This window comes from Athene noctua, chromosome Z (assembly GCF_965140245.1).
Source record: "Athene noctua chromosome Z, bAthNoc1.hap1.1, whole genome shotgun sequence".
NCBI lineage: Eukaryota > Metazoa > Chordata > Aves > Strigiformes > Strigidae > Athene > Athene noctua.
Window position 1 is genome coordinate 90,725,798 of NC_134077.1, and position 12,195 is coordinate 90,737,992.

Below are 12,195 nucleotides of genomic sequence, written 5' to 3' on the forward strand. Positions count from 1 at the left end.
CGGCCTCGGGCTCTTCCCCCCTGCCCCACGCAGTGCACACACGTTTTCCACACAAACACAGCTTACTGCAGTTTGGCAGCTTCTGCTTTAAAACGTGTTTTTCAGAGGAAAGTTCTGCTGTGGAAATGGGGCAGACCTTGAAGCACCTTTCTTCATTTTTATGAAGGCATTTAATTTTTCTTAGAAGTTTTAACTTAATTTGGTTCTCTTTCCGTTACCGTGTTTTGTTTCTTTTGCACTGATCATATTACATCGTATTGTACTGCGCTGCAATCTATTCCAATGTTGTGGCATTTTTGCTCTGGAAAGCAAACTCCTGGAAAGAGAATACTTAGTTCTCAAAACAATTAATTTCAGCCTGAGCCCTAGACATCAGTTCTGAGTGTTGGGAGTTTACCACAGCGCAGACGTTCTATGTCCAAGCAATCCTGACTGGAAGCAAACTCCCTCCAGCAATCATCGCACAGAAATCAAGCCTACAGGCTCAGAAAACGAGTCCGGTGAGTGATAAAAAGGGCTGAATTAATAAATAATGCTTTGCAGGAGAACGGCTGCAAACCTCAAATCTATGCACAGGTCACCCTGCAGCAGCGCAGGCGGGGTGACAGGGTGCCTGGGTGCGGGACCTGGCCTCCAGCGTTCCCCTGGGCACACGGAGGCTGGAAGCAGGAGACATCCAGTTCATCACAGGACAATTTAGGAAGTGCTTCCTCACGCCACGAAGCCGTGCAGATAGGGAACCCCTCAGGCTGTCGCCCAGAGCCAGACAAATTTCAGTGTATGCAGAAAAACAGGCTTGGGGTGACGCAGGAGAAGCCGCCGTGCCACGGGGTGCTCAGCGCGGGTACCAGATGGGCTACCCAGGGTCTGACGCCCCGGGGGAAAAGAAACCGCGTCCCCCCCAGCACCCCAAGAGCCACGAAGCACCCACCAGTTGGGCCGTGGAGCTTGATGTGATGGGAATCGGAGAGAATCTGCTTCCCCTGCTGCTGCCTTCGGTGGGGGTGACCCTCCCCGCGGGGCGGCAGGAATTACAGTGGCCACGTCACGCTGGCTTTGGGGATCTCAGCACTTGGTTGTGTCGAACAGTTTGTCAGGAAACAGCTGCCGGGTACGCCGCCACTCTCCAAGCTCGAGCAGGTTGTTGTTCACAACCACCACGCTTTCGTTACCCCGAAAGTTTTTTAAACTTCCGGGCGCTGACGCGACACAAGGAGACACCAGCGCAAAAACGCTTGAACGCTCAGAAATTGTAAAGCGGTTTTTTGGTGTGCTCTGACAGGGCTTGTTATTACTCCGGTCTGAGAAACGTTATCGCGAGCAGTCCGGGTCAGTCCCAGCCTCGTTTTCCCACGAAAAATCCAGTTAAAGTGCGGGGGGTCCTGAGCCGCGCGCGCGCGGCTCAGGACCCCCCGCACTTTAACTGGATTTTTGGTGCTCTGCGCTTCACCAACCCACAGCTCCCCCAAATCAGAACTAATTCAGACCTTGTGGCTTTCTAATTACAGTTAACTCTTCTTACTGCGTTTCCGCTGACGGGCAGCTGTCAATAATGACAAAAACGAGCAAACAGAGGGGGAGCCGTGGAGGGCAAGAGCAGCGTGCCTCCCCCCTGGACGCTGAGTTCTCACCGACGGCACGTCAGCGGTGCATCGCTGTCACCGCTGGTTTCCAGGGCCGGGCAGACAACAATCCATTGGGAAACCCTTTGTAAAGATGTTCCTGCCTTTCTGGAGGAGACGGAGGATCCCCAAGCAGAGGGGATGACTTCGGTGCCCAGAGGAAACCCTGGGAGCTGCTTCAGCGAGGGCAAACGGACCCTGCGTAGGGCGAGCTCTGGCAACCAGCCCCACGACGGGCAGCTGCCAGGTCCTTACGGGGTAACACGACTAACGAGCAGAGGGCAAGCTTTTAACACGTTTCATCTACTCGCAGCTCATCTTTAAATTTCTGTCTCTGGGTATTTTGGGGCAGAGGCTCAGGTTTGTTTGTATCTGTCAGCACAACGGGGCTCAAAACAACTGGCTTGCCAGGGGCAAAATAATGTTGAGTAACATAAAAAAACCCCAACCTGAACAGCAACAAAAGGGTCTTTTAAATTTTGGCTGCCGCTTTTATAATCACCGGTGTTACTTGAAGGTGGGCAGCAGTCAGGCTTGCAACCCTGAATGAACAATCAGGAGGGAACAGCCCCCGGTTTAGCTGCTGCCAGTGTCTCCTCACGGGCATCTCGGCATGTGCTGGGTGGAAAGAGGAGCCGGGAGGGTCCCGCAGCTCCCCAGGGGGACACGGGACGAAGCCCCGTCCCACCAGCTCCCCGCCATCCACAGGCAGCATCCCTCTGATGCCGCCCGCTTCGTGTCACCCGCAGCAGCAGCGATGCTCCGCGAGCTCCGTAACCACGGCCACGCCAGGAGCCTCCAGAAGAAACAACCGCAGAGCCCAGTTTCCACCCCTCAGCGCTAAAACCCCCCAACTGCCGCACTTTTTTGCCGCGAATAGCGGCTTAACTTGAAAACCAACATCCGAACAGCGCGCTCCCCTGTCCCACGGGCGGCATCTCTCGGCTGCCAGACCCCCAAACCCCCGGCACCACCCCGGGTGGGAGTGGGATGGTTTCGGCGTCGAGGTCTGGCTGGAAGCTGTCTCCCCTCCCCGCCGCAGCCCCCCGGCATCGCCGTGCGCCGCTGCCGCTGACGCGACGGATTGATTTGACTGAAGGTAGCCAAACTGTCACTCAGGAGGTGCCCCCTTGGTACCTCTTCTGGCTGGATCTACTTGAGGGTGGGCTTGCCTGAGCGTTCCTGTCAGGGATTTCAAAGGGAACAAGCGGCTGAATGCGGATCTGACAGCTCGGCCGAATTAGGGCTATTTGCATGCTAATTTCCACCGTGCTTAACTCACTGGCAGACCTAGAGCGAGAAGCAGCCTCTGCGTGTTTGGAACAATGCTTGACTGATCTAGCTGCGTTAACGAGCAAATTATGGTAATTTTGTTATTACAAATGCATAGAAATTTCCAAAGAGTGGAGCAATACAATATGTTTTCTCTCCTCCTCCTCACTCCCAAATACGGACCCCTTTGTTTATACACACTTCGCCTTGCTTACTTGTGTTTAGATATGCACAGCATCTCACCTCGACGGGAGGAGGCAGAAATGAGGGCCGGAGCGGAGGGAGCCCGCAGAGCGTACCGGAACGCTGGGGCCGCATCCTCGGCTGGTGTAACGCCACAGAGAGCCTCGGCGGGTGTGGGTCGGGGCTAACTGACCCCAGCTGAGGATCAGGCCTGCGAGAGGGAGGTGGGTTTGGGAACAGCAGAGCCAGAGGCTGCTGCCTTCCCAACACGTCACCTTCTTGCCCTCTCTGGCATAATTTCTAAATCAATTTAATGAAATAACATCTGACAACATCATATTGAAAACAATATAAATTTTATCTACATTCTGTGCAAGCGCAGTAATTACATTCCTGAGAGATGAACACTGAAATGTTTCTCCAGGCTTCCAAGGTGCTGGCAGACCCTTATTCAAAATGTACACGAGCAGCGGATAAACGCATACCATTTACCTAACTGCTTTGTTATTAATTAAGGGAATCATTTGCCAGTTGATTTGCAATCTGGTATCGCCCCAAGATATTTGCGAAGGCACATCACTTGCTCCATCACATGTGATGAAACTTCTCCGGGATTTGTCTTCTGAGATTACAGAAGGGTGGGGAGGCACCTTTGTGTAGCATCCCTAGACTTGCAAGAAAACAGTGAATTTGCTTAACCAGAGAACGCCAAATGTCAATACTTCTGTCCTTTGGCAGCAGATCTGCTGGCTGTGGTGGTGGAAGCCAGCGGTGCCCGTGTGCGCTGGCGGGGGGTGAAGGCGTTTTTGGGGCGTGCTGGGTGACGGCTTGGGTTTGAGCCACACGACCTGCAAAAAGTGGCAATACGGGCACAGAAAAAGGTCAGAGCGCCCATAATCCAAGCAGAGATACACATCCCCGCCAGGACAGCAGCACGGGGCAGGTGGAGCAGATGGCAAATGGCCTTGGGAGTCACCTCCAGGCTCCAAGGAGGTAACTGGCAAACTTTCCACTTCACCAAAGAAATGTGAAGGCGTATTCCCCCACTGCTCTAGGTCCTTCTAGCACCAAGGCCTGACCCTCCTTTCACCTTCACAGGCCACAGCAGCGTCTCTGTCCGTGTAACCAGGCAGTACCTGCTTTACGCTGAACAGCAGCCGCGGACCCGGTTGAGGCTGTGCCACCCGTGCCCTCTGTCACCCCACGCACTGCAGTTTGCTTTCTCCGACCCCGACTTTAAGCATTTTACCTCCCAGCCGCCTCGTTTTCAAATCTCTACTGCTGCGTGTCAGGACGTGACAAAACACTGTCCCAAAACTGTGGCAGAGCCATAACAAATAACAAGAAATAACCCCGAACAAAGTCTTCAGCGCGACAGAGGGGACCAAACCCCACCAACTCCTACAGCCTTTATTCCGGAGGTCTGACACACCAACTGCTGCCTCCTGACCCCCCACAACACCGGGCTCCCCTGCCCCCTCGCTGCGGGAGGGGTGGGTGTGGGTTGAAGGGGGGTGCCGTCCCTTGCAGGCTCAGGTGGGAGAAGCAGCCCCAGCAGGGAGAGGTCACACCATCTCGCTTCTCCGCCACGTGAATACCTGCTAGCCCCAAGGAAAAAACACGTTCAAAAACCACGTGTTTTGCTTCCCAACACCCCCTCCTTCTGCTTTGCACGTTAGAACTAACACCTTCTCCTAGATAAAAGATTGCTAATGACACCGTTGCTATTTTTTTACGCTTTTCTTTTCAAAGCCCAGTTTTGAATGTCACTGTTTTCAGGTCCCTTTAGTCGGGTAATTGCACATAGACTTCATATAAAGGAAATTCATTTGTTCAGGGTCACTGCATGGTTTTTCATTAAAAACAAATTACCGGTGTTCAGAAAGGACATCTGGGTTTCGAGAGTCCCATTAATGACTATATTTTCAGCATCACTATTCCGGACAGTCTACCCTTTCCTGTCACCCGGCGCGCGGGGCCTGCCAGGAGAGGAGGGGACAGGGGGAATGACAGTCCTGGGGAGGGGAGAGGGGTTGGTGGGTCCATCCCCTGGGACGGGAAGAGGGGGGGAAACAGAAACTGGGGTTCAGGGGTTACAGGGGCTGCTGTCCCAGCGCTTCTGACCCGAGAGCTGGAGTCAGTATTTAAGTGAACGACCACAGCTACTTGAGCACAACAGCTCCCGGCACGGCGGTCCTCAGAGCAGGCACAACCTGGCGTTGCCCCAAGACATTTGTGAAGGCAGATCCCTTGCTGCAGCTCTGACACTGCTCTTCATGCCTTCCCCGCCGTCCCCTTGCCGATGGCCACCATCCTCCCCACAGGCGGGAGGACGCAGACCCTCAGACACGCCTCGGGACCGGTCCCACGGGCATGAGTAGTGATCTGCGGAGAGACCTGACCCACTGCTGGAAATAGGGTGATGGTTTGTGGAGCAACAGAGGACCAAGACAACACCCCAGGCGAGCAGCACCGGTCCCCATCACCACACCAGCCCCGACCAGAGCCCAGACGGTGCTGGAGAGAAGGTCCAGCCCCACCGAGGAGAGGGAAATAGGATAACGGTGTGCTATCCGTGACCAGCGGACCATCGCTCCAGCAGCTGCGCTCCCTTTCAGACAATCCACCTCAAAAAAACCCTTGGGTCACCCACACAGGTCACGGAGTAAAATCCCTGCAAAGACTGCATTTCCCAGTCATGTGCTCCCTGCTTGCTGCCGCTGCACTCCTAAAGCCCAGTCTGCAGAGGTGAGGCAGGAGAGGGAGCAACGAGAGCAAAAGTTGGGAGCAAAAGACAGCGCCGCCTCCATCAGAAGAGCCAAACGTCCCTGGGACTCCTCTTTGGAAAGGGATGAGCAAAACCGGGTGGCACTAAGCTCCAGGCTGCAACTACAGGATGGGGTAGAGAAGATTCAGTTTGCTCCTGCCTGCTCTTCCCAGGAGACAAAAGGGAAGGCTTGCTGGAAAAACACTGCTCTGTGTTTCTAAAGCGATGGCACATCAGGGGCACAAGCACAGTGTGAACAAATAATAACAATGATACCAAATTATTGGAGATAATTTCTGCATATGGTATCTCATTAACCTGTGGGATCCTGTGCCCCGAGGTGGTGCTGAGACCACGAATCTAGCAGGAATCAACAGTGGATTGAACCTCTAAATAGATAATGAGAACATACAGAGAGCTACACTAGACAAAACAAACATTTGCAAGAGATATAAACTCTCATGCTTCGAGGCATAAGACACTAGGCAATGAGGATTAAAGAGCAGCGTCCACTTTCGGGCGAGCTGCTCGGGCAGCTGCTGCACCCCCTGCCCCGGCCGTGGGCAGGCGGTGGCTGCTCCCAGGACCCCGTGCCTTCCCACGACAGACGACACACAATGCTCTCGCTCTCTTGACTGCTCCCAACACGTCCAGGAAGAGTCACCAACTTTATGCGGGCTCACCCACCTTCCCCATTTCACCCTCAGACTCCCAGAGGAGAAGGCGAGCCGGGCAGGGAGCACGGGGCCGGGGGGTGCTGAGCCGGGGGCACCGCCGGGACTGCAGAGGGTGAGACCACGGTCACGGGTGGGAGGAGGAACACGGAGGGTGATTTCTCCCAGTCCCTGTGCAGACATTAGGCACAGTCCTGTGACAGGGAAGCTCCCTCCAGCCTCCAAGGGGGATTCACGGCTCAGTCAATTACTGGTGATTGGGGTCTGGGGCAGAGCTGTCCCATCTGTGCGGCCCTGGGGACTGCGGGCATCACCGCTTTCCAGAGAGGGACCTGTTCTCCTCCTGTTAACAGCTCGTTGACTCCATCTCTGCTCAAAGGATCAGGCAGAAACGTACAAATTCCTGACTCTGCAGCACATTTTCAGCTGTGTCATAATCAAAACATTGAGTCAGAGGATGATAGGGCATTTCAGGTTGGAAGAGACTTCGGGACGTTCTCCAGACCTTGCTCACAGCAGGATCAGCAGTGAGGGCAGACCAGGATGCTCAGGGCTTCATTCAGCCTGGCCCTGAAAACCCTCAAGGATGGGACCTGCACAGCCTCTCTGAGCAACCTCTTTCACCACTGGACCCTCCTCACGGAGGAAAATTTGAAGCTTTTCATCATACCTAGTTTGTGTCTTGCTTGTTTCAACTTATGTCCGTTGTCTCTTGGTGTTGGGGCCCCAAAACTGCACCATTGCTCATGTGGTACACTGCTCATCTGCTAGCAGACATGGTTAATAACTGCACTGGTAGTTCTAGTTACTGCACATATGGGGACAATCATGAGGTTATGAAGCTTGGTCGAGCAGGACTTTGAAGCCTGGTCAAGATGACCCTGTTTAGTGATAAGAAGTTCATCAAGGATGGACTTTGATCTCCAAACCACAGAAAATAAGCAGAACGTCCTGGGCTGTAAAGAGAATGTCTGGGGTTGTGTTGAGGAAGAGTTCCTTGGCAACCCGGCACAGGGACTGTTCGATTAATTGACTTGGCAGTGAAAGGGACTGTTGAGTGGCCTGACAGTGAACTACCCTCACTGTAATACTAAAACCCACACCCAGGGGTCAAGAAGCCCCTTGCCCGGGTGAAGTCCCTTCCCCTGAGCAGGCACAGCGGTAGCAGCATTAGGTAACTTGTTATAACTGTACGTTAGTCACTAACCAATCAGTGTCTAACAGGTGTGTTTGGAAAAGCACTAACCTCTGATTTTTGTGTATAAAAGGAGCATGAAAACCTGCTGTTGGGTGCTTGATTTGTGGAGAAGCCCCCCGAGTGCCCAGGCCTGGATAAACTCAGTGTCTGTCCCTGGTTGTTCAGGTGGGTGGCTGCACGGCGGCACCGACCCGCTCTCCGGAGAACATCCCCACTGTGAGTCTGTGAGTGCCCAGCGAGGGGGGTAACCCCTTCCCCCCAGCTCCTGGCCAGGTTGCTGCCGGCCGCCCTCGCTGCCAGCGCACGCTGCAGGGTGGTGCCCAGCTCCCTGCGGTCCCTCCAGCAGCCAGCTGGTCCTCAGCCCATTTTGTGGCAAAAATGCTGCAGGATTTTACATTTGCTCTTGTTGGATTTCACACTCCTGCCCCAGCCTGTCTAGGAGCCTCCACGTGACAGCCCTACTCTGGAGCATACTGACAGCTCTGCTTGGTTTGGCATCGCCTGAAAACCTGACGAGGTGTGCTCGTTCCTGGCTGTGGATGGAGATGCCAACGAGGACAGAACCTTGGCTGTGCAACCAGCATCCAGCGAGAGCCTGGCACTAACCACCACCTGGCACTAACCACCTCCTGGCATTAACCACCACCTCCCAGCTTGACCACCCAACCACTTATTTTCCCATTGTGTTCTAATTTTGTTTGCGGCCTGTTGGAATGGCGGTGGCTCCCGGAGAGCTCCTCTCTGGTCACCTTGACAGGGTGACAGCCACCAAAAGGCGGGACAAGCTATGGGCCCAGTGACCTGCAGAGGGAAGGCGTTTACAGGAGCCTCAAGTGATGCCAGCTCTCCGTTTGTAAAGCTCTGGTCTGTCATCAAAGCCACATATTTACTTGGTCGGTTCCTTTAGAGAAAAGTATTTGATTAATTTATTATCTGGGCCACAGCAGACATTCACAAGCCACATAAAAAAGGGAACTCCCCATTGCTACGCGCGTGGCTGCTTCTTCATGGAAGCAGGGGAGGAGATCTGAGAGCGCAGATCAGGCGCTTGTGCCAGGCACGGAGACGCCGCGGGGACAGATTCCTGTGGAGAAGCGGGGAAGGGCCCGGGGCTGGTGGGGGAAGAAGCCTCTCCTGTTCAGATGAACAGCAGGAGAGCTGGAGAAGAGACAAGCTCGGAGCAAGATGCCAAATCCACAGAGCGTGGCGATGCCCAGGCGCTGGACGGTCTCCCTGCCCCCACCAGCGCGCGACGGGCCCCCGGCACGCGCGGGACAAATGCGGTCGAGGGGGTTTCCCCAGCGGCACAAGCGATGGCGGCAGCAACAAGCATGGAACAAAACACCGCCTATGTCTTACCGTGTGTATATTTCTCACACGTCTCTAAGCACTTAGCTCACACAATTGCTTAATTACAAGCAGAAATTCATGGCTAACGAATAAAAATCTTATCAAGGAAGCACATTTCTAGCAGGGGCTCTGAAAACTACAACAAGGCAGCGGCAGGTCGTGAAATGAATCCCTGAGTCCTGGTACAACAAACGTGCGCCCTCGGCACAGCGATCCGGACGTTTCGGAATGAGGGGGGATGTGCCAACAGCACCAGGCTGGATCTGGCACCTGCCTCAGAGTCAGCCCCTTGAGGATGGCGGTGCCTTCCCCAGCAAGGCTGGAACTGGTCCTGCAAAGGACAGGACTCAAAGAAGGATTGAGAAGGTATTTTGGATGCTAGTTAGCAAATTCTCACTTAAATGAGAAGGAGAACCTACAGGAATTGCAGCTGACCTTCACACTAGCTGGAGCAGAAGGTTGTTATTAAAGGAACCAGTGAGAGGAACAGTGCAGTTATTCAATATAATGGGTCACACAAGCCTATGTGTAGTTAAAAATAAAATCTATTACCCGGGAAAATCAGCTCAGACGACTCTACATCACCGAACCCTCACCGCACCTCCCCTGGCTGAGCACTGCCCAGCCCCACGTCCTGCAGTTTTGCCATCCCACCCTGGCAGCTGGTAAATCCCAAAAAAAAGAAGGAAGAGCAAGTTTTCCCCTTAGCTGGGGAAGGAACTGGTGCTCACAGCTGGATTTTCAGTGAAAGGTGCCTGAAAGAAGGCAGCAGATTCCCACAAGGTTTCCAAAAGCCTCTCAACCTCCATCGTCACCAGGAATGACACGTCCAACGCACCCGGGCTTTCCAATGCTCGCTCCCAGCAGCAGGATGCGCCAGGAGCGAGGGGGCAGCTCACGGCACCGGTGAAGAACCATCCCAGGAGGGACGGGGCGGGAGAGTCCGTCTGCCCCTCACACACGGACACGACCAACCCAGCCTGCCGCCGCCCGGGCTCTGGGGCGCGGTTAGAGCTGGCCGTCGTCTACGGAGATGATGCGAGTTCAGAGCCTCACCCCAAGTGAGCAGCCGGCCGTGCCACCGCGGTCAGGCAGGCCGGGCTGAGGACAGAAGAAACGGACCCACAACGGCGTCTGTGTGTCCACGAAACGGTGTGAAACACAGAGCAGACCTCACGCTCTTTGCCAGCAAGGCTTGCTTCCAGGTGCCCGCTTTTTGTTCTCACATCTCACAGACCGCATCTGCTGCTCTCTCAGCAGCTCTTCCTGAGGTTACATTTTACAGGTAAAAGTTGGTTTCCACACAACCTCTGATCCGATTTCCACAGACAGTTCCTAACTCTAATACACCCATAAAGTGGATGATTTTCCCTTAACTCCTGAGTGATCTGCTAGAACCCAATTTGCAGAACATAATCAAGGCTGGTAACAAAGACTAACCTCGAAAGAGAGTGGACATCAAATCACTGTCGCCAGCTCCCACTTTCCTACTACGAGGGTTTTGCTTTTCTGAATCCCCACATCACGGAGCCATGTGATTACAGAGGAAATCCCACTTTGGAGGATTTTCCTCAGTAACCCTCTGACCTTGCTGACTCCAAACAACTGTCTCAAATCACCTGAAGGGCTTGAAAAGCAGTAGGGGAAAGAAAGAGAATCCCCAAATTATCACCACTTTTCAACTCATATGATACTCAGTGGCCAAATTTATGACGTTTAACATGTATTTGGGCCTCAGAACACCACTTTCCCTCACAGCCTCTGTCACATCCAGACCAAAGGAGGCAGAGCTTGGGGACAAATCCCAGCAGCTCTTTCAAGCTGAAATAAATGTTGAATTCCAGCAGCATCTGACCTCCAGCACCGCTCGCTGCCAGCACCCCGACGTCACCGTCCCACCGTGGGTCACCCGCAGACCCGTAGCCAACAGCGACGGTGGGAGGCACCAATGACATGAGCACCTGACCCCCCTGCCCTGTGCACCCCGGGCTCCGGCACACTGGCTGCACTGGCCACGCAGATGAGCGCTGGCCACCGGCCAGCTCATGCCACCTGGCATTTCTCACCACGAGGCTCCAAAAGGGGAAGGAAATTACAGAAATACAGTGTCCTGAGGATGACTTAGTGTCCCCCCAGGAGTCTGGGCACAGTTTTGCACAGAGGAATGTTGCCCAACGGCCGGTGACCTCACCATGGGGACAGCACGGAGGGACGCGGAGCGTTCGGAGAAAACAGGCGGGTTCGAGCAGAGTCTGTGTCAAACGGGAAGAGCCTGGCAAGGCCCAAAATGGAGCGACCCCCAGGCTCCACAGAAGGGACGCTGGGGGCTCTTTCAGCACCCCAGTGCAAACCGTTCGCTCCGGCAGTCTATGGGCTGCACGACCCCCGCGCCGAGGAGCCTGCCCGTCCTCCAGCCGGACCGCTCCACACCTCCCCTTCCCCTCCAGCGCTGTGGCTTCTGCCTCGGCGCAGAGCAACCACGCTCTCCTCCTGAAACGCTTTTTTCCTTTCCTTTCATTTTTTTTTTTTTTTCCCCACGTTTCCCCCCCACCATTTTGAAGACTCACCAGGCACCATTCCTGTCAGCGCTGGAGCGGAGTAGCTGCCCTGTCCGGCCGGAGGGACGTGCGGGGGGTATCCTGGGAGGGTTGTGCTTGCCAGCTCGCGACCTGAGGAATCAAACCAACAAATCACCGCGTGAGCATCGCGACGAGCGGACACGGTTTTACATCTCCCCGAGCGCCCAGAACACAGCCATGCATTTGTCATCACTGCTCTGCGAGGGCCAGCATGGGATTTCCAGCCTGGCAGGGAGGGGAGGCACAGTTTTGCTTTCTGTATAAGCTGCCACAAAGCTCTGACGAAGTGTGAGACAGGAAGGGGAAGAGCCTGAACTCCAGCTGCTCGCCCCTATTCCCAGTTTCCTCCAAAGCTCCGATTTGCAAAGTCAGAAACAGCGAAATGTGAAACAACACTGATCTTAATGACACTTTTTCCAGAAAACTCTCCAGAAAATCACAGTGCATGGGCTGACAGTTTGCAGAGATCTAAATACAACGCGGGACATGGTTTGTATCTCTTATTAAAGACAGTTTAAAAAAAAAGACAAACACAAGACACTGAGATGTG

The 12,195-nt window shown here is 54.3% G+C and overlaps 1 protein-coding gene across 7 annotated transcripts in view; it reads right to left on the reverse strand.

Annotated features, from left to right (window-relative positions):
• The window catches only part of PAX5 (paired box 5), a 129,499-nt gene that overhangs the window by 19,105 nt on the left and 98,199 nt on the right, over nucleotides 1–12,195 (reverse strand). For 4 of the 7 annotated variants that reach the window (XM_074931679.1, XM_074931674.1, XM_074931673.1 and 1 more), the window contains one exon: nucleotides 11,634–11,735. The exons of the other annotated variants lie outside the window; for them this stretch is intronic. In XM_074931679.1, coding sequence (XP_074787780.1) covers nucleotides 11,634–11,735 — 102 coding nt within the window. The remainder of the gene's footprint in view (nucleotides 1–11,633; nucleotides 11,736–12,195) is intronic. 7 annotated transcript variants of the gene reach the window in all.